Source organism: Mytilus edulis, chromosome 3, assembly GCF_963676685.1.
Source record: "Mytilus edulis chromosome 3, xbMytEdul2.2, whole genome shotgun sequence".
In the NCBI taxonomy this organism is placed as follows: Eukaryota; Metazoa; Mollusca; class Bivalvia; order Mytilida; family Mytilidae; genus Mytilus; species Mytilus edulis.
The window spans coordinates 15023822-15051401 of record NC_092346.1 but is presented as its reverse complement, the minus strand read 5'-3'; the positions used below and the strand labels follow the sequence as shown (position 1 = coordinate 15051401).

Sequence of the window (27580 nt, the reverse complement as noted above, 5' to 3'; positions counted from 1 at the left end):
CCGTCTGTTTATTATGCTACATATGTATCTTCTGTGAAGTACCAAGTCGTCTGGTAGGTTATTAATGTAAACCAGAAACAAGACAAGGCCCAATACAGAACCTTGTGTAACACCAGAAGTGACTGGGACACTGGATGATGAAATTCCATCTATAACAACAGTTTGTGTACATTTCGAAAGAAATGCCTTTATCCAGATTAATGTTTGTCTAGAGATGCCATTATATTAATACTATAATTTATAGAGAAGTCTTCAACATGATCAAATGCCTTAGCAAAATTCATAATAATTAAATTTGTTGTGTGAATGTTTTTATTATCTGTTTCTGATAACATGGATAATTCTTGTATGAAGAAAAGTAGTTGAGTTTCGCCCGAGCATGAATTTCAGAAGCCCTGTTGGATATCCTAGAGAATGCTCTTTTTCATATCTAGTCTGTTCACTCTGAGTCAGGTTCACCCTGGATTAATCAGGTCTTTCCACTTTTCTGTGGAAAGACCTATTGTTTTTCTTCCGATTATTATTATTATTTTTTTCTTCTTCCGCCACTTTTTTCTGATGGTGCTTTTTTGTTTTGCAAGATGTCGCTTAGATTTTTTGCGTATGATATCGAACAGTTATTACGATTTTGAAACTGACTCTGTTAAGCCGAACACTTTTTATTGTAAGAGTTATCTCCCCAAACACTGTTTTTCTTGTGTACAAGTCTCCTTCGCAACCGTTAAAGATTACGACAAAATTATTTCACCAATATGCTCGTTATATCCTCAGGATCTAAAAATAATTTTGACCGAAGCGGTCCATAAACATGAGTGTAGCGGAATGCAAGCAGATACCAGTTAGTTTGTAAAATAGTAAATATGAAACCGAGTGCGATAATCGACTTCCTGTTGTTCTGGTCAATGGTATCGGAACAATGCCGCTGAAGCATCATTTTCCTATAAAAATCGATTTTCTGAAGATTGCGTGAATTTTATTAATTATGAACGCCTTAAACCTTATTATTGTATGCTGTTACACTAATACACCTTATCGCTAATCCTGTCTGACCCGGCCGCTTGAACTTTTGACGCACACAACAATCACATTTCCATTGTGGCGCAAGATATTTTGCTTAATGACGTCAAAATTAACGGGAACCTGTGTGATTTCCAGTAAATAATGGCGGACAAATATCGATAAGGTGTATTTAAGCAGTATAACACCTATAACACCATTAATAATCTTTTTCTCAGGATATGTTAGTTTGTTTTGTGGATATTACGTTTTTCTCGTATTTCTCGGGAAATCGTGGTACCCACATTAGTATGTTTCCAGTCAGGCAGTCTATTTTGGGTTTGCTTATTGTCAAATGACTTTTTGTTCGTGTAGTTCTTTAAATTAAGAACTCGACCATAAACAATATCTGTTTGAACATGAGCTTAGTTCTTCTGTTATCTTACATAAGCAGTGAATTCTAAGAATTCTGTTCCTGTCAACTCGCAATGTTCAACAACGTTTTTCAGAGATTGCAAATTTGTTTTTTCCGCCATTAACCTACATCTGGTACCTAGTTTTAATTTCCATTACTTGTTTACTCTTTATAATCATACACAGATCAAGAACCAGTACAAATATGTTCTGGACAGTTTGGTTCTCAACAGAATCATTTTAAGTTAAGCTTAAGAAACAATTTTAAGTAAAAGCAACAACAAACAACAACGAAACAACAAAATTGGGAAAAAAATCATTCAATGGCATACCAATGAAAGGTGGAAAGTGTTTACCTACGAGTGAACACACACACTGGCTAAGTTACATGCATTACTGGAGTTCAGTATTCTCCTTAGTTTCATTATACATGTATAACAATGCCCGGGATTTTTTTCCAGAGAAAAGTGCCTGAGCTTCACATACCGTATATAAGAAAATAGCAATCAGGTATAAACAGGATAAAATATTACCTATAAAAAGTAGTCAACGAAAACATGCTAATCAATTCCTTGAATTTTAATGTGAAAATTAAATATCTTAAGCTGAAATAAAGCAATAGCCAATACTCTTCTATGAAATTAGTAAATATGAATAAATCTAATAATTATCCATGAAGGGTTTTCTTGGAACAATCATTTTTTAATACTTTAATCAAAACCAAACAATATATATATTTCTTAAATAATATATAGGTACAATTTTTTGTTATACATAATGTTGAATTACTTTTCCCATATAATCTTTCAGTAGAAAGTAATTACTTTTTTTCCTTTTTTCTTCAGAAACAAATTGTTTTCTTAAAAAAAGGAGTAGGCGTTTATAAATACCAACATCCCGATTTATCACCACTTCTGGGGCATCTTGGATCACATTCAGTTATTGGTGTGGTTCATCTTGCTCAAACTTAAGTTTTCAGGTTTTTTTTTTAGACTGCATGCTTTATCTCATTTTGGTTGTTTTTACGTTTTTTTGCCATGGTGAGATCAGATAGTCTACAACTTTTAAATTTTGGTTTTTTTCTGACTTTCCTTTATAAGATGAACATGAACTTAGGTAAAAGCTGTTTCCAATATAAAAACAATATAATATTAATACATTTCTTAAAATTATTTATGAGTGTTGGAACAATACGAAATTTGATTATAATTTTACAAAATCAATTCTGCTGCTGAGGTATCACATGAGTTTCTTTCTTGGCTGCACAAAATATTTCTCCAAAGGATGTATGGAATGAAAACTGCATAAATTCACTACAAAAATTGTTCACACTGAGATAGGTCTAGCTAGTTTGCAGAAATTTTTAGAAGATAAACTGATGGTCTGCAATATTGATAATAAATTCAAAGTTGCTGGACCATCACATATTACATGAACATATCGTTGATCAATGAACTATGAAAACTGAGTCACATCAAGTAAAACCATATCACCATATCATGCATACATGAAATACTGGTAGTACAGGACAATTAAGATGACCTTTTACTGACTGATAATTAAATAAATGTCCCAAAACACAGACCACAAATCAGGAATTGAAACTAAGAACAGTAGAATGCCAGAGGGGTTTCTTATCCAGACACAACTATTCCTGATGTTTGCAAATTATATGCAGGATGATAATATGTTAATATTTTGTCTAAATGCCATCTAGTTTTTGCTCTAACCTCTGAAAATAAGGTGCTAGGCAGAGAAGTAGAAAGTCTTTGGTTTACCCAGACAACCATTATACCATACCCTTCCACACTTTAGGTGAAAAAGCTATCATTTAACCATCAATGTATTTCCAATGTAAAGATAGGGCATAAAATTATAAATGCAAATTTAAAAATACTAATTTTATTTTCATTTTATTTGTATTTTCATCTTTCATGTCAAATGACAAATGCAATTCTCACACAATTCACATATAAATAAACATTCATATACTTTTAATAATTTACATCTCATTAACATGTAATTCATTCACATTCTATACAAACAAACAAAGTTAAACCATTAACATATATTATTCAGACTAATTTCATTTCTAAAGATTTTTTTCAGAATAAAGAATCAATAAAACAGACAAAATAATGTTAACCTTCAGGCTTGGACTGGTGCAGATTTATGATAATACAAATATTGAAAAACTTTCTATATAACACACTCACTCATTCAGAATTTCTAAACTGACATTTGAACTTCGATAGATAGTTGTCTCATTAGCAATCACATCACATCTCTTTATTTTCATAATGATTGGAATTGTGATAACTAGTCCAGAAAGATTAAATAAAAGAAGAATGTGTCTAAGAAAATGGATGCCCCTACTCAACCTTTGAACAAAAGAAAATGGGACGGACAGACAAACAAAGGTAGCATAAACACAGCATTATAAAGTATGACTTTCATAAAAATAATCATGCAGAACAACTAAATCCTGGTTGAAATTTTTCAAAGTGTTAACATGTTAACTTGACTTCAATGGTATAGTTATAGGTTTTCATCACAAAAGAGAACAAGATAATGTTGGATATCAACTCCTGTTGTTTAAATTCAATACATGTATAACAATAAACAAGCATTTGTGCATTTGAGATGTGTATTATTAATATTGAAATTAAATAAAGAAAGATGGCTACAACCATAAGAAAATTTTGACAAACTTCAACTTGTCTACAGTGAAATTAGATATGTTAAATATACAAAGATGTGTTCCTGCAAGAGAGTATTGAGTTAAAACTTCACAGCTAGATTTTGATTTTAGAGAAAATACATCAACATTTGTTTGATTAATCATAATTTCATAGAACAATAGGATAAAACCAATATAATGATTATCATGTAAATATACTATAAAATCAGTCCAAAACTTTTTTTAGTACAATTTTAGGGTTTTTGTCTTATTATCATGTGGGCCCCTAACTCCTACTCAATGTCCTGGATCTCATATTGAACGTATTGTTTATTGTTAATATCTTAGTAATATTAGCTGTGCACACACCATTCAACCATTTATAAATTTGTATTCATTGCTTTAATATGTTGACCTGTTTGTATAACTTTATATACATACAACAACATTTTTGTCTGAGTATTTCAAGAGAGGATTGTTAATCAAGATAAAAACATAATTAACATCATTATCTAGATTATTATTGTTAAACAAAACAGTAGAATTATCTATTATTAGAATTTCATATATTACTTTAAATAAAATAATTATTAACAAATGTTTATTTTTTCATTTGATTTGGTAAAATAACATTCAATTTTCCCTTGAAAAAAAGTGTTTATGTTACACATAACTATTAACAAATTTCAAACAAGATTTTACAGACTGAATACTTCTTTTAAAAGACTATTTTTATATTATCGACTTTTTGAATTGGAGTAAATAATTCTGTTCTGGAATTTACTAAATCAGCCCATGAAATTTCAGCCATCAAAATTTTGAAGATGTATTTATCCAAAGAATCCAGAGGATCCCGAAATATCTCTAAAACAGAAAGTAGAACACAGTTTTGTCAGACCCTTGTAAGCAAAGTTTAGACAAAGGATCTGTATTTCAATCAGATTGGGTACTCAATTGAGTACGAGCAACTAAGAGTTAAAATGAATATTACAATTGGTGATATTTGGGAGGAATTTCAATTTTTGATATTTTGTGTTTTAACAACACTTTTAAGCTCTGCTTTTGGGCTATTTTGTGGCTGCCAGTTTTTGTTAGTGGAGGAGGCTGGAGTACTCAGAGAAAACCACAAATTTTGATAGGAAAACTGACAATCCTAGTCAATAAAGATAGTAAATAATAGAGTCGAGTGCACCTGCACAAGTGGGTTTGAACTCACAACCTCAGTGTTGACTGGGTAGTGATTTCAGTAGTAAATTAAAAGTTTTCTTTCCCACCAAATCATCATATAAGAATTAATTATTCTGCCAAATTGCACCAATTGTAAGCTTTATTTTCCTGCTTTTAGTCTAGCCTGATAAGAGAACCAAAGTGTCCTACCATTATACAGGTATTCTGTTGTTGAAAAATTATATACTCTAAAGTTGATAATATGAAAATTGTCTATTTGTTATTTCAAAACATCTAATTATTATTTCATTATTTTGAAACATTATTTCGTTATCTTAGATATGATTATTCATGCACTATTTCCAAAAATCTGAAAAAAACTAAGAAACGAAATAGTACTTGAAATAATGAAATAATAAAACATCGAAAAAATAGAATAGAATAGTTGTTAAAGAAATATTTCATTTTCTTATCTAATGTAAAATAAATAACATTTCAAAATAATAATAAAAGAATAATTTCTCTGAATAAATAAGCCAGGATCCAGTAATATACTGACCCTTCTGCTGCTTAAAAGAGCAAACATAAAAATGCCACAAAAAATAATAAGCTAGTTAGAAAAACATCATATCATCGATTCATATGCCTTTATTCATTGAGCGCAAAGATACAAAACAACAACCAATTATTAATAAATTTGGACAACTAATATTGAAAGAATTGATTATTTTTCAGGATATTTTTACCCTTGCCTATCATTAATATCAACTAAATGTGAAAAGCAACAGTGCCATTCTAATCACATCTTATTTAAAGACAGCCATAATACATGAGGGTAGGAATGAACTTCACTGTCATGCATCAAACAGTCATTTTCGGCTACCGTTAGCATCAAATTGGTTAAAATTTTACCATGATTCATCAAAATATTCTTATCATGTCAGATTCATTAGAGGTATCAAATAATTATCATTTTCATTATTTTTGGTAAAAAATTAATTGTGATTCTACAAAATCAGTAGAATCAGTCAATTTTTCTATCATCTAAAATCAAGTGTACATTTTATCGTAATGCACTAAAAATTACAGATATTGTTAATTTGCCAAGAATTTTTACCATTTTTAGTCATGAAGTTTACCCCATTAAGACCCTTATAAATAGGTATTCAACTGAATACCAAATATGAAAGACACACAAAAAAGGTTGAAAAACATTCACACTAAACAATCCATTCTAACATTCACACATACTAAGTACTTGATTTAAAAATAAAGGAAACAAAAGCTTTGATAAAGATTTTGATAATAAAAAAAACTACTGTGCTTCCCAAGGTGATGTTAAAGAGTCAGCACTTTATATAATACATTTTTGTAATAATAATAGTATATGGTACAGGTAGCATGTAAGTTAAGGAAGAAAATCTCAACCCTTCCAAATTTTTAAGAAAATGCTCGAATTAGTGTGGTGATTACATCTTTTAATTTTTGCTGACATTACATGTATTTGTTTATATGACAACAGCAAAATTTACATGAGGAGAAAGAAATGTTTTAAAAATTATTGGAGACAGTTTAACACAACGTAAGTTGATAAATATTTACCACATAGGGAATATTAAAGGTATGGCACAACATTTTATCCACTGCATGTTGTTAACACAGAAATTTTTATAAAATATTTCAAGGAATCTTGGGACACAGAGTAAATAATTATTTGACATTAAATACTGCTAACTACAACCACAAAATAATCAGATATATGATAATGAAATTGCACTATAAGAAAAAATTACAATGCTGTGACTCACTGTGCACTTAAATTTACCAATCAAAATTGATCGTAAGTTATGCTGAAGTGTTCAGGACTTGATTTTATGTGATAAGAACAACAGACATTTAAATTGCATTGATTCAGGAATTTAAATATCTATTAAGGTGAACAATTTACACAAACAAACTAACTAACAAACATTTTGTCTCAATCTTCCCAAATATGATTAAAATTACTAAATAGTCTGCAAATCTACTATAAATATATTTCTTATATTATCACCATGCACCCAAATGTAAAATATGAAGCAAGGTCACTTTAATGATATCTATCACAAAATAAGGTTGATTTTTGTGTCAGACATAACATGAAATTCTAGAGACAGATTTAAATCTTAAGCACTTATATGACTGTTCAATACATTTAATAACATCAATTTTGTAGAAATCCGCTAATTTGGCCAGCACAGAGAAGACAAGGCCACAAGTTGGTTAACTTTACTCTATTCTAGCTATTTGTAACCTTCGTCCATCTCTGACACTAACTCATTTCAAAATAAACAGTATGATGATAAATGTAAATATCCAAATCACCAATCTACCATGCTGAAATAAACATCATGATTGTGATGGTATGAAACAAAAGTTACAAACTCTACTCGTCATCCAAACATGTGACATTGTCAGAAGGCTTATATCTATTCTGAAGAGATCTAATATAAATAAAATGTTAGTAATTTGACTAGAAGTAAACACATGGACCAACTGAACTCCTGATGACTTTGGTTAACCTGTTCATAATACAACTTTTTTGAGCTTCTTGTCTGCACCAACTATGATGTATATGTCACATGATCAGATATGTAATATCACATGACCATAAATGTTATGTCACATAATCAGACTGTCTATGATGTCATATAATCACATGATTGTCTATATCAGACTTGACTTGACTGTCTTTGGGTGTGGTCTTGATCTTGTTCTCTGTGACGGGTCGTCCCTGCCCCTGAAAAATACATTTTATAAATTGTTTATTTCAGAACAAATCATTTTCATGATGAGAGCATTCATACAAGACATATAAAGAAGTAAACTTATAACTTTAAATCAAGAAATTATTTTTTTCCAAAGTTACATCTATTTCAAAAAGCTTCATTTCATAAGTATTCCATGATTATGGTGATCATATTGAATTAAATCAGTTTCAAAAGGAGGTTTAAGCTTTGAGCTTAGTGCTAACACTTTAAGAATTATTTATTTTAAATCAATTTGATTTTTTTTATCCAGCATTGTATGATAATAGATCAGTATATTTTGTAATTTCACCGGCATCAAATCTTTTGAAAACATAAGATTCAAAATAAAACAATAAATTTTAAAATAACGAAACTTAATTATGACTTTTACAAGCAGTTCAATCAACCATTTAAATGTTTAAAGTTCACTTTCCAAATCTTTGAGTAATTTTCAATGGTATTATTAAACTAAGTGTAAGATAGCAGAAAAAGCTTCATGTATACCCTGCATGCTAGGGAATATAAAAATGATTTCTTCCTACAAAATAACCCATGCATAATTGTATAAGAAGGAGGTATGATACAAGCAATTATATAAAGAGCCAATGAAATTACAAAATTTTCAATATTCTTCAATCTTTTTGAAATTATGTAAATTTTATTGATTTATAAAAAGGATGCTATAATTTTGACACATTAGTCATCATAATGTGCCCTCATAAACATGTAAAAATTGTCACACCAGTATTTGTCCTGAAATGGCCATTTGCACATAGTTTTCAGTAAAACTTTTATGTACCACTGTCTTACCTAAAAATGAGACTATTTTTTTGTAGCTTTGACAGGTTTTCCTTTTACAATTAAAGTTTGAAGCAATAAATTAAATATATAAATATGCAAGACATAATTAGCAAGAATGTGTCCTCAGTACACGAATGCCCCACTCGCACTTTCATTTTCTATGTTCAGTGGACCGTGACATTGGGATAAAAACGCTAATTTGGCATTAAAATTAGAAAGATCACATCATAGGGAACATGTGTACTAAGTTTGAAGTTGATTGGACTTCAACTTCATCAAAAACTACCTTGACCAAAAACTTTAACCTGAAGCGGGACAGACGGACGGACGAACGGACGCACAGACCAGAAAGCATAATGCCCCTCTACTATCGTAGGTGGGGCATAAAAATAGAAATACTATAATTCAAGTGGCAAAAATAATTGCTGTATCATACCCTCTTAAATCGTGAAATATGTTACTACCATAACACTCTAAAAAAACGTAGAAATTATGATTTTAATGGATTAACACAATCAAAAGTTTTGATATACTTCATTCAACTGAAATTGTATCAAAGATGACAATCTGAGGTAAAGTTAGTAAAATATATCTTCCTAATCCAATTTCATAAAAATATGTTTTATAAAATGTTCTTAGTTATTTTAAGGGAAACAAACCGTAAGTCCAGCCACAGGGACTAGCATTAAAAAGATTGCTTTACAAACTAAAAAACATCAAATAAAGTGTAATGAGTTTATGGTAGTAACTTTAACAAAAGCCCATAGCCACTCCTACTACCTGATGGTTCAATTCTAGGGGGTGAGGAAGAACGAGGTGGTGGTGGTCCTCGTAAATGAGGAGGAAGCATATCATGAGGCAGAGGCATTCTATAACCAGGTGGCCCTCTGCCGTAAGGTGGTGGTGACCTTCTGTCCATTGGAGGAGGTGGTCCTCGGCCAAATGGTGGCGGTGATCGGAGATCAGGAGGTGGCATTCTTGGTCCTCCATGCCTATCTGGAGGAGGAGGAGATCTCATTTCTGGTGGTGGCATTCGTGGACCACGTCTGTCAGGGGGAGGTAATCTTACAGGACCTGGAGATCCTCTCATGTCATCGTCCCTACAATTAATAACATTAATTATAATCTATAAATGTTGCATGCAGCTGTCTCATCTGGGGAAATTATCTTCACAATTTGTTATTCCATATATTCTTAAAACTTTACATACCTTTAAACATCTTTTTTTTATTTTTTGGTTTGGGATGTTCCATTAATACATACATGGTACTGAGGGAAGGCCCTTTAACGAGGCAAATATAATTACACTTACATTACCACTATAATATAGATGATGCACACCCATGAGAGTTTCCATTTAGAAGTGTCTTCCCCGGGTACAATGTTTGTTTTCATAGTTTACATAACAACCCTTAGTTTTAAATAAATAAAATAACATTGACTTACCTCATTCCTGGAGGTGGAGGGAATGGCCCACTCCGTGATCCGGGTCTGTCTGATGGATGTAATGGTCCATTTATCATTCCTGTCAAAAAGATGTATTGATGATTTGTTAACATTTAGATTAATATTTTTTTTTACCATTTACAGTTTCTTAAGATTCATCTATTAGATAACGATAATTGTCACAATCAAAAGATGAGATGTGGTTTAAATTTTCAAGAGACAAGATAACAAAATAATGTCTGTTTCTAAAGCTTTTTGTAATAGTAACTTTGAAATATCTATTTGTTTTTCAACTTAAAATAGTTTGATCAATGGTAAGTTTGTTCCACCAACTTTATAGACATATGCAAAATACTGATAAATTTTGTGTTTTAAATTGAGCTTGATACTATTCAGAATTCTTAAACTATGATAAATTCATTTGATGTTTTGGGCTATTGATTTTGCCAAAAGAAAAAGGACTTTCTGATTTGAATTTTCTTTGGAGTTAGGTGTTTTTGTTATTTTACTTTTTATAAGTTTTGTTTTACATATCTTTAATTTGGTATTTTGGTAAAGATAAAACTTTATATGGAACAAATTTCATAAAAAGTATTGATGTTTATAAGTATAACTTTAGTTTGACCAGTCAGACTTATACATTAAGACCCGAGTCATATGGTGAGACCTATACAACCTAACTATTGTGTACTGTAACTATATATAATTTACCTGGAGGAGGCATGCCTCGTGTTGGTAACGGTCGTATCAAACCACTAGGACCCTGCATTAATCTTCTCTCTAAATCTGTTAATCTATTTAATGAAGTAAAGTTTGAGATTAATTAAGAAAAGACAATACAATTGTATTTTGATGAGAAACACTAAAATAAAAAGTTCATATTTTGATTATCATCAATTAAACTTTCTTTACAAAACTTGATTTCTTCTGAAAAATAAAAAAACTAGAGGCTCTAAAGAGCCTGTGTCGCTCACCTTGGTCTTTGTGAATATTAAACAATGGACACAGATGGATTCATGACAAAATTGTGTTTTGGTGATGGTGATGTGTTTGTAGATCTTACTTTACTAAACATTCTTGCTGCTTACAATTATCTCTATCTATAACAGTACTTTCTGTGGAAAATGTTATTGAAAATCTTCAAATTTTAACAAAATTGTTAAAAATTGACTATGAAGGGCAATAACTCCTTAGGGGGTCAATTGACTATTTTGGTCATAGTGACTTATTTTTAGTTCTTACTTTGCTGTACATTATTGCTGTTAACAGTTTATCTCTATCTATAATAATATTCAAGATAACAAAAAAAACAGCAAAATTTCCTCAAAATTACCAATTCAGGGGCAGCAACCTAACAACCGATTATCCGATTCATCTGAAAATTCCAGGGCAGATAGATCGTGACCTGATCAACAATTTTACTTCCTGTCAGATTTGCTCTTAATGCTTTGGTTTTTGAGTTATAAGCCAAAAACTGCATTTTACCCCCATGTTCTATTTTTAGCCATGGCGGCCATCTTGCTTTGTTGGCCGAGTTACTGGACACATTTTTTTAACTAGATACCCCAATTATGGCTAAGTTTGGTTAAATTTGGCCCAGTAGTTTCAGAGGAGAAGATTTTTCTAAAAGATTACTAAGATTTACGAAAAATGGTTAAAAATTGACTATAAAGGGCAATAACTCCTAAAGTGGTCAACTGACCATTTTGGTCATGTTGACTTATTTGTAGATCTTACTTTGCTGAACATTATTGCTGTTTACAGTTTATCTCTATCTATAATAATATTCAAGATAATAACCAAAAACAGCCAAATTTCCTTAAAATTACCATTTCAGGGGCAGTAACCCAACAACAGAATGTCCGATTCATCTGAAAATTTCAGGGCAGATAGATCTTGACCTGGTAAACAATTTTACCCTGTCAGATTTGCTCTAAATGCTTTGGTTTTTGAGTTATAAGCCAAAAACTGCATTTTACCCCTATGTTCTATTTTTAGCCATGGCGGCCATCTTGGTTGGTTGGCCGGGTCACGCCACACATTTTTTAAACTACATACCCCAATGATGATTGTGGCCAAGTTTGGATTAATTTGTCCCAGTAGTTTCAGAGGAGAAGATTTTTGTAAAAGATACCTAAGATTTACGAAAAATGGTTAAAAATGGACTAAAAAGGGCAATAACTCCTAAAGGGGTCAACTGACCATTTCGGTCATGTTGACTTATTTGTAAATCTTACTTTGCTGAACATTATTGCTGTTTACAGTTTATCTCTATCTATAATAATATTCAAGATAATAACCAAAAACAGCAAAATTTCCTTAAAATTATCAATTCAGGGGCAGCAACCCAACAACGGGTTGTCAGATTCATCTGAAAATTTCAGGGCAGATAGATCTTGACCTGCTAAACAATTTTACCCCATGTCAGATTTGCTCTAAATGCTTTGGTTTTTGAGTTACAAGCCAAAAAATGCATTTTACCCCTATGTTCTATTTTTAGCCATGGCGGCCATCTTGGTTGGTTGGCCGGGTCACGCCACACATTTTTTAAACTACATACCCCAATGATGATTGTGGCCAAGTTTGGTTTAATTTGGCCCAGTAGTTTCAGAGGAGAAGATTTTTGTAAAAGTTAACGACGACGGACGACGACGACGGACGACGACGGACGCCGGACGCCGGACGCAAAGTGATGGGAAAAGCTCACTTGGCCCTTCGGGCCAGGTGAGCTAAAAATGAACAATTACATGTTTTTTCATGGATGCCCAATTTTGTGGTTTTTCAAAAGTCTGCATAGGATCCAATAGAAAATGTGATATTCGTTGAAAATTTTGTGGTTCACATTTACACCAAAATTGGTAACCAACAAATTTGGCTAGAAGTGTGACGGACATAAGTTGTTAAATTGGACTGAAAGATATGAAAGTAAGCAATAACCCAAATTAATGTATTTCTGACATTTAGATCTGTATACTAAATGTAAATACTGATATAACTTACTTTTGTCTTAATACTGAACATTCATGTCTCGATTCTTTTAATTCTCTCTCGGCAGCCCTTGCTGATAACTAATAAAAGAATTCAAAATAACAAATATAAATGTTATATAAAATTATCTTATTGCAACTAAAATAATAGCAAGACCAATTCTAATTATTACTCAATTTCAACTTGTCAACATTATCAATAGAATTGAACATTATCAGGTTCTTGTAAGCAATGAGTAAACACTGGATCTGTAGTCTTATCAGATTGCTCCAGTAAAAAATCCAGACTTTTGCATTTATCTTTCTTTATAATTTGTAATGAGACATGCAACCAGAGGCATATATTAATCAAACTAACATGCCAGTACTATTCAGTAATTTAGGGAAGTTTAAAAACTTGTAAATTTTTTTAATTTTTTTGTACTTTTCAAAGTAGAATTTTGATTCATAATGTATCTTTAATTCGAGATCTTCAAAATTAATTTTCTAAGGTTAATAGAATATGCTTAAATTTTATAATCACTTTCGAAACAGATGACCTCTAAAACAATTGGAGCAAACAGTTAGCATTTTTGGCTTTTGAGAGAACTGTCTTCATACCACATTTTTTTTTCTTTTTATAAAAGATAGATGTGAGAACAGAGTCTGTTATATTACATACCCCTCACAGTAAGGGATGTCTATGTTTCAGTGAAATAACTGTAGTAAGATAATTATAACCTACCCAGTTATCATGGGCTTTCTTTTCATTGGCTGCTATCTGTAAAATACAAATAAATCATGAATAACAAATCAATTTTATTTCTGTCATGAAGATAATCTAGTTTTATTAGTGAATTATTATCTGAAATAAAAATAAGAAGGTATCATAACATCATAAAGAGTCTTGTGTATAGTGGTGTTCAATTTTAGATCATTCTATCATTAAAATACTTTAAATATTCCATTACCCTAAAAAACTTACGGTACCACATATCCGTGAAAAAGAAATGTTCTAAAAATAATGAAAATCTAATTTCCATTTAATAATCAGAATATGCAGACCAGACCAGTGGTTTTTTTTGGGAGTATATCAATGGGTACAGTGATATTTACATGAAATAGGTATGCAAATATAAATATACATTTCTTAACTGGTTAGAGACTAATTACATTGACAGAATATGACTGACTATGATATATAGATAGTATTGAACAGAAATACAGGAAGTTAACTATGTATTACAAACAATATTGTAAAGGTATACTGCAAAACTTGTCCATATTGTACAGTTAATTGACAACAAATAAAATTCTTTGAATTAAAAGTAAAAAAAAATTTTAATCAAAGGAAATTTTTTTAAATGTTGTGAAAAATAACACAGAAAATATATTAGAATATCTTAATTATGAAAAAATACTGGACTTCATTGATCTATACAGTGTGTTAAACATTACCTGAGATCGGAAATCTCTTTCTGCCGATAAAATTTCTTTTTTCAGGTCGTCTGTTTGTGATCTGTAAATTGATGTTTCGTATAATGAGAAAAATGCAAATATATGATAATACATTGAATAAGATTGATAAGAAACTTGTATTGTGCTTTTGGCAGTACTTTTTTGTACTTTAGTATCTTGCTTGTGTTGATTTATTTCTAAAATTTGTCAACTAAGTTTAAAGCTATTGCTAACCAGGTGCTCCGCAGGGCGCAGCTTTATACGACCGCAGAGGTCGAACCCTGAACAGTTGGGGCAAGTATGGACAAAACATTCAAGCATGATACAGCTCTGAATTTGGATTGTGATCAAATTTTTGACATTACATGGGTTTTTTTTACACAAAACAAATGCCAAGATTTTACAAATCAATTAAAGATTTCTTCTTCAAACTTTTTAAATCTAAAATGAAATAGTTGACACAGCATAGGTTTCTGACACAGAATGAATGTGGTCTAATGAACTTAAAAGGTTTTTTTTGCCTTTGAGCAAATCACTATGCTGTTGAATATTAATCCTCTCAAAAAAATGTTTGAAGAAATTTTCTTTTTATTTATGAAATCTGAAATGAGAAAAATTTAACCCCCCCCTTTTTTTTTCACATCCCCGTTTCCCTTTTTCAAAACTGATATCAATTCAAATTTCTAATGGAGTTTGCAACAATAACTACTCATTTAAATACATCATAAAATATTAAGATGTAACCAGATGCTCCGCAGGGCGCAGCTTTATACGACCGCAGAGGTTGAACCCTGAATGGTTGGGGAAAGTATGGACACAACATTCAAGCTGGATTCAGCTCTAAATTTGGATTGTGATTAAATAGTTGACACAGCATAGGTTGGTGACACAGAATGAATGTGGTCTAATGAACTTAAAAAATAAAAATTCGCTATGCTGTTGAATATTAATCCTCTCAAAAAAATGTTTGAAGAAATTTTCTTTTTATTTATGAAATATGAAATGAGAAAAATTTACCCCCCCCCCCCCCCCAATTTTGTTTTCACATCCCCCTTTTCCTTATTCCAAAACTGATCTCAATTCAAATTTCTAATAGAGTTTGCAACAATAACTGCTCATTTAAATACAGTAAAACCTGTATAAACCGGCCGTCTACGGGACTATGGAAAAGGGCCGGTTTGGACAGTGAGCCGGTTTATTCAGGTTTCCGTTTTGACCGGAAGTTAATGACTTGTGACATCCGACATTGTGCATGTAAAAGTTCTCTCTGATTGTAAATTATATCTGATAAATTAAAATACTTTCACTTCGTTTTTTCATTGTTTGCATTTGCATCATAATGCTAGCGTTGTTTGGATTGTAAGATGAGAGTTTCGATTTACTCCCATGATCAATAATTTGAAATGTTGGAATGGCCGATTAAAAAGCCAGAATATTATCAAACATAATTTCATCACTGTCGTATAGTGTACAATATCCAGGGTCATTTGTTTAGGGGTTCACAACAGGGAACCCAGGATTTCGAAATCATGATGTGAATTTCTTACTCCGGGATTTAAATTTGTTTATCCAAGTTAAAACGTTAGTTCAATCCGAGATATATTCGGTGTGTCTTTTTGTTTAATTGACACGTTTATAATATTTTAGTAAATAATACAGCTCACTACTGTACGATTGTAGGTTCACAGTTTGACACCTGACTAATTGATTATCACGAAAAGCCATATTGTATAAAAAAAAATGTTTTGATTGCATATCGATCATTGAAATTAATTAGACAAATCGGTTTTGACAGGTAATCATTAATGTAATTAAGAGTATCGGGACTTCATAATTAGACCGGAATTCGGAATACACAGGGTCCGGTTTACAAAGGGTATTTTAACAATGACTTTGAAAGGAAAAATATGGGACTTTCATTTTCGGCCGGAATGGACAGGAAACCGGTTTATTCAGGGTCCGGTTTAATCAGGTTTGACTGTACATCATAAAATATTAAAATGTAAAAAAAGTGCTTTTTATCACTGAATGGTAAAGATTGTTTTAATTTATCAGTTGGTAGTAAAAGTGAAAATACATTGTATATTGTATAAAACAATGATTTAAGTTGATTCAACTACTATTCTGGACAAAGAAAGATAACTCAAATTTTCAAAGAATATTGAAAATATCTTGCTACTGCACAAATATCTATTCTGGACAAAGAAAGATAACTCCAAATAACTGAAAATTGATTTGCTATTTCACAATATTGTGCAATAAGATATTTCTTGCTATTGCGCAATACTGTCAATTGAAGATTTCTTGCTATTGAACCATACTGTGCAATTGAAAATTTCTTGCTATTGCACAATACTGTACAATTGAAGATTTCTTGCTATTGCTGAATACTGTGCAATTGAAAATTTCTTGCTATTGCACAATACTTAATATAATAATTTTGAATCCTGTTTGGACCAACTTGAAAACTGGGCCCATAATCAAAAATCTAAGTACACGTTTAGATTCAGCATATCAAAGAAGCCCAAGAATTTAATTTTTGTTAAAATCAAACTTAGTTTAATTTTGGACCCTTTGGACCTTAATGAAGACCAATTTGAAAACGGGACCAAAAATTAAGAATCTACTAACACAGTTAGATTTGGCATATCAAAGAACCCCAATTATTCAATTTTTGATGAAATCAAAACAAGTTTAATTTTGGACCCCGAACTGGACCAACTTGAAAACTGGACCAATAATCAATAATCTAAGTACACGTTCAGATTCAGCATATCAAAGAACCCCAAGGATTCAATTTTTGTTAAAATCAAACTAAGTTTAATTTTGGACCCTTTGGACTTTAATGTAGACCAATTTGAAAACAGGACCAAAAATTAAGAATCTACATACACAGTTAGATTCAGCATATCAAAGAACCCCAATTATTTAATTTTTGATGAAATCAAACAAAGTTTAATTTTGGACCCTTTGGGCCCCTTATTCCTAAACTGTTAGGACCAAAACTCCAAAAATCATTACCAACCTTCCTTTTGTGGTCATACACCTTGTGTTGAAATTTTATAGATATCTATTCACTTATACTAAAGCTATTGTGCGAAAACCAAGAATAATGCTTATTTGGGCCCTTTTTTGGCCCCTAATTCCTAAACTGTTGGAACCAAAACTTCCAAAATCAATCCCAACCTTTCTTTTGTGGTCATAAACCTTGTGTCAACATTTCATAAGTTTCTATTAACTTAAAGGGAAACTTCGCAAAAAAATCAAAAATTGATATTATGTCCATTCTGTATAAAAATGCTCAAATTTATAGATATTAAAGTTTTATTCCGCTAAATAAGAGATCACCATCGATTTTAAATTTTGAGTATCAGTTCTCTGCTCTCCGCCATCTTGTCACCTTCTCCGATGAAAAATCCCGATATGTCTATAAACCACAAAGGAACAAAACTACAGTAAACGATGTAGTCGTAATTGCGTGTCGATATCTTGTCAATCGTACGGTTGTTTTATCTGACTGACTAACTTGATACGGAAAATGGTCTTATATTTTTAAATAACCATATAGTCTGTTATTTTTAAACTCATAATATTGTAATTAGTTAAAAAGTCAAAGTTCAAATCATAAATAAGTGTTCCGTGGAAATTGTTTTCGAAAATCTAATTCGTTCATAATTCTTTCAAGTAATAAACTTTATTTAAATAAATTCGGATCTTCCCTCATCTGATCACCAGCATGGCTAAAGGTATTACTCCCAAAGGTATTGGAAGGGGTGTAAGGTGACACGTCCAGGTATTCAATCGATTTCCTGTCCGGCTGGCTTGCAAGTTCATGCATCGTTTCACTTCTGTAGGTATTGATCAGTGTACACGACCGTTACTTATAACTTTCCATTTTGAACTATCAGGTGCATGTATAATATACATTTTTGTCTTGCGTGTCCGAAAGTGATATTTATACTAGTCATTACTGAACTCGTACGCTTGTTTATAAATAACATTTCTGGTGTAAAGAATATTATCTATAAAAAAAAATTAATACAAAAAAAAAAATTGAAGAAATACAAATCTATTTACATATTTTTCCAAGGGTTAATTTGGGAAAATGTAATATATACTCATTGTCAATAGTTTAGGACAGATTGGAACATACCAGAATTATTGATTAAAAAAAATGTGCGCACTTGTCGACGATTCGTGTATACATACGCCTGGGTAGAAAGTTACGGAACTATAGTCAGTAGCGCAATTTAAAATATGTATACATGTATACATTGAACATAAGAAAGAAACATACATTTTGTGTAAATTGTGGTAAAAGTTTTGTAAATTATTATAGACTAGTCCACGTATGCCAACAGTATGTAATCAACGAATTCGATAGACTATTGTATACCAAAAGAAGAAGAAGAAAAAAAAGAAACAATTTGATTTAAATACAGGTCAATTTATAACTTGCTTTGGTTCATCGAAGTTAAGAACATAGTAAACTCACAGATTTATATATCAATTAGATTGTTCTCGAATAAAGGACGAAATTTGTCATCATCACAATTGTTCCAACATTCATGTAAAATATATGCAACTGGACGTACACTAATAATCCCCAAGGGATGTGAATATTTTCTAGGAAAACTATTGAGTATCAATTTCGGGATTTATTTTCTTTCTTGATATTCAATGACAGCAATTTAAAGAATAAACTGCTTGTCGGATATTTGTCCGCTTTAGGGGTATTCTTGCAAGTTGAACAGACTTATAATAACATTCAAAAATAGGGAATGATAACATTAAATTCGTTGTCTTTTAATTTTAAACATCGTTGGTCAAAGAGTTATTTAAGTATATATATACGTTGGGAGACGACGATTATTATAGTAGTCTCAGATTTTAATAAGGACGTTCCCGATTATGAATAAATTTGGTTGACGTTTTTCACACTTGAAAAGAATATCTATTTGTAATTTTTCGATTCCATTCCAATACAAAAGTATTTTTTCTTTATTCGTACATATTATATTCCGCTTCGGTAGAGTTATCTTCAGATAGTTTCATATATCAATTAATACATGGCTTTCAAAAGTCTAAATGTAAGTGTTCTCGTACATTTTTTCGCCCAATAAAGACAAATAAAAATGATTTAGTAAAGCTATTTCTAATTTCTAAGTCCCCCTTTTTTATGAGACATAATTCGGGACAAGACTTGTATATCATTTCATTCTGACATATGAATTAAGTTTCCCGTCTTTAACCGAAAATTGTGTATTTCTTAGTAAATTAACTTATTTGAATTCAAATAAATAATAGCACCAAATATAATTAAATAATTCCACGGCGACCAATTTTTATTTGTCACCAACTTGAATATGTATTTGTAATGTGTGTATTAAATGCTCCCACTGATCCAAATAGACACGGTACGTCTAAACACTGCTAAGGACTCCTTAGTGCACTAAGGACTATACAATGCCACTAAGGACTAGAAGGAGTGCTGTTATGTGTATTCTTTTTACATATTATGTTAGAGATTGATATTTAATGCATAAATTTCAAATTTTATAGAAAAATAATCATAAATAAACAAGTTATTTAGACACGTGCCCGTTTTTCTTTGATATGCCGAAAATCAATGAACCGTTTGACACGTGCCAAATGACATAACAACTGATTAAACAATCATAATCTTTTATTTTAGGTAATAAACAATTGTATCGAAAATATTTATGCTTAATATTTATAATTAAATGTGTTGTTCTTAATAAAAATAATTAAAAGAACCAATAATTTTGTTTTTGTTTTACTTCTTTCCCGACAAAGTTATTTGCCACAGGTGCACGACTTTGATGTGCGCCAACTAAATGACTAATAAGTTAGAGTGTGGTCAGCTTGTTATGTAAGAGATACGAAGACAACATAAAAAAATATATTAATAAGTGTTTTGTTTTCATTTTAATTTCGACAAAGATGCGTGTATATACATGATATATACAAATGGTTTCACTAAAAAAAACGATGGAATTGAGAGAAAAACATTATGTGGCGTTTAAAATGTTCCACAGTTTTTATTACAGTATTCACGATTTTTTTTTAAGTATGTGTTAATTTAGAGCTAAAGATATAATTCTGACAGAGAAAGAGAATGCTTTGTATGAATGCCTTGAAAATATGCCTTTACCACATGATGTGTAAATAATATTTTTTGTAATACAATATAATCTGAATATTTAAACTTAAATATATCACGTGAAAAAAAGAAAAAGCCGACAGAAATATTTTCAACTATAATTTCTTTAAATCTACTTTTCTTAAAGAAGAACAAATATGTCAGAAGGAAATCCGATTTGTATTGTTTTTAACAAATTGTCTGCTTAACATATCGTACGAAATAATTTATGAAATAATGACTATGTGGTATGTGCTTTATTCACTGTTGAAGGCCCGAAATATATTACTCAAACGGGTCAGATATGAACTTAGTGTGGTTGCATGTAGTAAAAATGCATTATCTTATTGGTTTCGTTTTGTTCAGTTATACATTTCTTAATGTCTTCATATATGAAAATAAATTTTGAACAGTGCACCACAAGAAACGAACTAAAGTGTTCCAGCTCCATACCAGTCTATTGTTCAAACGCATGTCCGTCGTCGCCTGTCATCACATTAAAGCACGCTTGCAAGTAATAATAAACTGCAGTATAAAGATACGGGTACAAAAAACATTATAGATAATGTGTCCGACCACCTGAAAAATAAAATTGGTTCCAAGGACAAAGAACGCTACGAAATATTAGATTCAATATTCGGTACTACCGGACTTATCACAGCCCAATATCAAGATGAGTTTAATGAAAAAGCAACAAACATCTGCCGGTTATCCAAACTTCAACACGTACTTTCCAAAAAAAAAAATATATATGTGAATTAAAATATCTAAATAATATTTATTTCAGTCACTTATTAATATGAACATCAAATAAAAATCCGACATATAGATATATTTTTCTGGTGACAAATTTATTATTTACAAGAAATATACACTTGAGAAAATACTTCTTCATTCTGATTTTTTTAATAAAATTTCAACAACAATTCATTTATTAGTATCCAACTTTACCAGGTTCACCCTTTACCAAAAGGATTCCCATGTAATCAGTTTTGTAATTTGACACGTGTCAAACGGTTCATTGATTTTCGGCATATCAAAGAAAAACAGGCACGTGTCTAAATAATGTTGAATATCTCCTTTATTTATGATTATTTTTCTATAAAATTTGAAATTTATGCATTAAATATCAATTTCTACCATAACATGAAAATAAATTACATGTAACAGCTCTCCATCTAGTCCTTAGTGGCATGTTATCAGTCCTTAGTGCACTAAGGACTCCTTAGCAGTGTTTAGACGCACCCGAATAGACAGTCACACCTGGCAAGGTGTGCCCTAGAGGCGTGGTTAAATACCGAAGTGCAAATAACAATTTACCTTTCAACAAGCCATCTACGAGTATTGCCACAGAACCGTGAATACACACATCGTATAAACCTAGTCATAGCAGAGATAGTAAAAGGTCAATAATCATGAGTACACCAACATATTGTCTTTACAGATTATTGTACTTTAATTTGTTCACCTTATCAGTCCGAAAATGCATTTATTAAAAATAAATTTATAACTTTTTGTGTTGTCTACAAACATATTTCGAATATATACGTTTAACATAGATAATTTATCTCACGAATGAGTACAATTGAACGTCTGTGCGTTTTATCTTCTTATTATCGGATGGTTATTAGATAAAGCATAAGTCATCGGCGCGCTTACGATTACGTTAAAATATGATTAAAAACCAAGACTTTTAATGATTGTATTTCAAATCCCGGCATGCAAAAATCAGGAGAAAACGTCACGACCTACAGGAAGTAGTTGATATTTTTTCATTAATTATTGAATTTCTCCTTTATTACTGCAAATATAGCGATAAAACTTTGTGAATATATATATTATGTCATAATGAACATATTTAAACCATAAGTAAAAAATCGTGAATTTTCCCTTTAAACTAAAGTTATAGTGCGAAAACCAAGAAAATGCTTATTTGGGCCCTTTTTGGCCCCTAATTCCTAAAATGTTGAAACCAAAACTCCCAAAATCAATCCCAACCTTCCTTTTGTGGTCATAAACCTTGTGTTAAAATTTCATAGATTTCCATTCACTTTTACTAAAGTTAGAGTGCGAAAACTAAAAGTATTCGGACGCCGGACGACGACGACGACGACGACGACGACGACGCAGACGCCAACGTGATAGCAATATACGACGAAATTTTTTTCAAAATTTGCGGTCGTATAAAAAAACTGCTTGTTATCACTGAATGGTAAAGATTATTTAAATTTATCAGTTGGTAGTAAAAAGTGTATATAACAAAGATTTAAGTTGATTCTGGACAAAGAAAGATAACTCCAATTAAAAAAAATTCTTGCTATTGCACAAATAGGATATTTCTTGCTTACTATTCTGGACAAAGAAAGATAACTCTAATTAAAAAAAAATTTGCTATTTCACAATATTGTGCAATTAGATATTTCTTGCCATTGCACAATACTGTGCAATTGAAAAGACTTGCTATTGCACAATACTTAATATAATAATTTTAGATCCTGATTTGGACCAACTTGAAAACTGGGCCCATAATCAAAAATCTAAGTACATGTTTAGATTCAGCTTATCAAAGAGGCCCAAGAATTCAATTTTTGTTAAAATCAAACTTAGTTTAATTTTGGACCCTTTGGACTTTAATGTAGAATTTGAAATTTGAAAACAGGACCAAAAATGAAGAATCTACATACACAGTTAGATTTGGCATATCAAAGAACCCCAAGGATTCAATTTTTGATGAAATCAAACAAAGTTTAATTTTGGACCCTTTGGACCTTAATGTAGACCAATTTGAAAACTGGACCAAAAAAACTTCAATAATCAAGAATCTAAGTACATTTTTAGATTCAACATATCAAAGAACCCAACCGATTCATTTTTTGTCAAAATCAAACTAAGTTTAATTTTGGACCCTTTGGACCTTAATGTAGACCAATTTGAAAACGGGACCAAAAGTTGAGACTCTACATATACAGTTAGATTCGGCATATCAAAGAACCCCAATTATTCAATTTTGATGAAATCAAACAAAGTTTAATTTTGGACCCTTTGGGCCCCTTTTTCCTAAACTGTTGGGACCAAAACTCCCAATATCAATACCAACCTTCCTTTTATGGTCATAAGCCTTGTGTTTAAATTTCATAGATTTGTATTTACTTATACTAACATTATAGTGCGAAAACCAAGAAAAATGCTTATTTGGGTCCCTTTTTGGCCCCTAATTCCTAATCTGTTGGGTCCTAAACTCCCAAAATAAATACCAACCTTCCTTTTGTGGTCATAAACATTGTGTTTAAATTTCATAGATTTCCATTTACTTAACCTAAGGTTATTGTGCAAAAACCAAGAAAAATGCTTATTTGGGCCCTTTATTGGCCCCTTATTCCTAAACTATTGAAACCAAAACTCCCAAAATCAATCCCAATCTTTCTTTTGTGGTCATAAACCTTGTGTCAAAATTTCATAGATTTCTATTAACTTAAACTAAAGTTATGGTGCGAAAACCAAGAAAATGCTTATTTGGGCCCTTTTTGGCCCCTTATTCCTAAAATGTTGGGACCAAAACTCCCAAAATCAATACCAACCTTCCTTTTATGGTCATAAACCTTGTGTTAAAATTTCATAGATTTCTATTCACTTTTACTAAAGTTAGAGTGCGAAAACTAAAAGTATTCGGACGCCGGACGACGACGACGACGACGACGACGACGCAGACGCCAACGTGATAGCAATATACGACGAAAATTTTTTAAAAATTTGCGGTCGTATAAAAACTATCAATTTAATTTTTGAAGTCAACATCCTCATATTGTCAACTAAATATTACTTTTTTTTCTTTCTCATTAAGTGTTGTTTACTAAAGTGCATACAGCTCAAACCATATCTTAACTCTTCAGATAATTTTCAGTTCTACTTTTACAAAAGTGGTGGGGTTCATTGTTGCTCAATATTTAGTAATCAGTATGTTGCATTTTTGGTAATGTTGATTGCATTTTGGTCTTTTCCTTTTTTGTCATGGCGTTGTCAGTTTATTTTGATGACATATTAGTTTGAATGTCTCTTTGGCATTTTTAGCCCCTCTTTTAAAAAATAGATGAATTTATATTTCTAATCCTCTTAGGATAATATTGTGTTACTATGGTGACTTACTTGTAACTTTCTAATTCTTCTGTTACCATTTTGGCCGTTTCATCTGCATTTTCTAATCTATTTTTGTTTTGTTTCTTTAAAGCTTCTTGTTCACCTAATTCTCTGAAAATGTTTCATTAAATTCATAAGTTTATATGTACAGCTAAAAATCTAATACATTTGGAGAATAATATTTAATAAATGGGGAATGTATCCATGGGATACAGATGATGCATCTTCATGCATACCATATAAATTTATAAAAAGACATAACTAAATAGCAGTTAAAGTGACACTTCCCACATTAGGTATTGCGTATAAGTTTCATAACATTTGGTTGAGGAAAACTTAAGTTTGAGAATGGAAACAAAAATCAGCAATTTTCATTTGTAAAGGGGCATAACTATAAACCATTATAACTGACACCCCCAAAATTCAATCTTGATCTGTATTTTGTGGTAGAAAGGGAATGGAAACCAACTATGGATGTACAGACAATGAACAGATGGACCGAGGGATGTATAGATGGACAAGGGTAAAACTTAATGCTCCCTCCACTACAGATATGTTTCTGTAAGCATCACAAGTATGCAATTGCAGACTACTTTTTTTAACATTGACAGAATGACAAAATGATAGACATTGGTAACCTTATATGAGGGTCTGGATGGAGCTAACAGAATAGAGATTATGACCAAATACTAAAACAAATGGGCAAAAAAAATATAGAAAAATGGAGTGCTAAAATAGAAAGAATGGACAAAAAAAGGCAAAATTTTTAAAGAATAGAGAAAGATGGCTTAAAAAATTAAAGAATACCGAAATAACCCCCAATGCAATCCCTCATACAAGCCCAGTCCACTTAATGCCAGGATTATCAAATTGTCTATTGTAGAAAAAAGAAATGAATAGATAAATTACCTTTGTAATTGAGCTTCTTTTTCTTTGAAATAATTAGTAAGAACATTTAATTTGGTTGTAGCTTCATTACTTTGTCTCTCTGCTTTCATTTTATCTGTTTTCAAACCTTCCATTTTTCTTTCTAATTCTGCTATTTGTTCTGCAATAAATTAACATAAAAATTAAATCATCAATGGACATCTAAGGATGACGACCTTACAAGGGCTGTATAGCCAGTCAAGGTCGTTCAAAACTTCCATTTGTATCTCAGGATGTGAATAAATATACAAAATAGAGGTGGAATGTATTCAATGAGAGAGTACTGATGCATAAATAAGAGCCAACATAAACTTTCAACAATATACAAGAGTCTGTGACATATGCCTTTGGTTTCAACAATATACAAGAGTCTGTTACATATGCCTTTGGTTTCAACAATATACAAGAGTCTGTTACATATGCCTTTGGTTTCAACAATATACAAGAGTCTGTTACATATGCCTTTGGTTTCAACAATATACAAGAGTCTGTTACATATGCCTTTGGTTTCAACAATATACAAGAGTCTGTTACATATGCCTTTGGTTTCAACTTCTTATTGTTTCACTTTATTCTTGTACATTTTATCTCATATTGGATTTTCCATTAGCATTTCATTTAACCTTTAATCCTCCAACCTTGTTTTCATTATAGTACAACATTTTGAAGCATGTTGATTTGACAACTATGGGGAATTATTCTTTTGTAAATAATAGAAATAATAAAATTATTTCTCATTTGTAGCAAAGTTATCTCTCCCCATGCCAAATCACAGATTCTCCAATTCTTGACTAAATCCATAAATGTAATATATTTCATGAATTCATCTATAAGAAAAAGACAAATTGTATCAGATTATAAAAAATTTCATTTTCTCTGAATGGTTAAATTTAAAAAAAAATGTATTCATTTTTGTCATTTTTAATAAAAATGTTCACGCAGTTTAGCATTTTTTTCTTCCCGATACATTTTTTTCATTTCAATTGCTTTAACCACAAAAACAAGACATCAAATCGATCTATAATTTTCATTATTTTTGGTTCTAGTGGGGTGAAAGCTGTGCCTTGTCAGGGTTGTATTATACCTTCCATGTCAATTCTACTCTGAACTTCTATATCAATTCTATTCTGTACTATATTTCTTTCATCTTCTACTGTTTTTAACCTAGCATTAACCTGAAATCATAATAAACAAATATCATAACCATTATAAAATGAAACATCAAGAATATATACACAGTATAATGTTGATTTTTTCATGTGATTGGCTTTGCTACTTCCTGTTTATAAAGTTGCATGTCCATATAGACATATAAGGGAAACTATTAGAAACTGTGTGTAGATAACTGTCATTGAGGAACATACACAGGTTAATCACATCATGTTTTTTCAATACTTTTAAAACAAATCAGTTAGTGACATGCAGTTCTTGGTATGGATTGAATTTTAAACCAGGTGCTCCGCAGGGTGCATCTTTATACGACCGCAGAGGTCGATCCCTGAACAGTTGGGGCAGGTATGGACAAAACATTTAAGCGTAATACAGCTCTGAATTTGGATTGTGATCAAATTTTTGACATTATATGGGTTTTTTACACAAAACAAATGTCAAGATTTTACAAATCAATAAAAAATTTCTT

At 31.1% G+C, this 27580-nt stretch overlaps 2 protein-coding genes and 1 long non-coding RNA gene across 5 annotated transcripts in view; 1 reads left to right on the top strand and 2 right to left on the bottom strand.

The window, feature by feature from the left end:
• LOC139515883 (RPA-related protein RADX-like) overlaps positions 1–1577 on the bottom strand; it is a 39166-nt gene extending 37589 nt beyond the window's left edge. The window contains exon 1 of the mRNA XM_071305620.1: positions 1443–1577. Coding sequence (XP_071161721.1) covers positions 1443–1532 — 90 coding nt within the window. The 5' untranslated portion in view covers positions 1533–1577. The remainder of the gene's footprint in view (positions 1–1442) is intronic.
• A 1719-nt stretch (positions 1578–3296) lies between these two features.
• Positions 3297–27580, bottom strand: part of LOC139515880 (transport and Golgi organization protein 1 homolog) — a 44313-nt gene continuing 20029 nt past the window's right edge. For 2 of the 3 annotated variants that reach the window (XM_071305618.1, XM_071305617.1), the window contains exons 18-27: positions 27026–27116; positions 25924–26062; positions 25024–25125; positions 14718–14778; positions 14005–14040; positions 13294–13361; positions 11005–11087; positions 10294–10372; positions 9628–9947; positions 3297–8036 (exon numbers count right to left, since the gene is read on the bottom strand). In XM_071305618.1, coding sequence (XP_071161719.1) covers positions 7969–8036; positions 9628–9947; positions 10294–10372; positions 11005–11087; positions 13294–13361; positions 14005–14040; positions 14718–14778; positions 25024–25125; positions 25924–26062; positions 27026–27116 — 1047 coding nt within the window. In that variant the 3' untranslated portion in view covers positions 3297–7968. The remainder of the gene's footprint in view (positions 8037–9627; positions 9948–10293; positions 10373–11004; positions 11088–13293; positions 13362–14004; positions 14041–14717; positions 14779–25023; positions 25126–25923; positions 26063–27025; positions 27117–27580) is intronic. The other variant, XM_071305619.1, reaches the window with a different exon arrangement.
• The window catches only part of LOC139515881 (uncharacterized), a 112546-nt gene continuing 92054 nt past the window's right edge, over positions 7089–27580 (top strand). Inside the window, exon 1 of the long non-coding RNA XR_011662864.1 lies at positions 7089–7192. This is a non-coding gene — a long non-coding RNA (uncharacterized lncRNA). The remainder of the gene's footprint in view (positions 7193–27580) is intronic.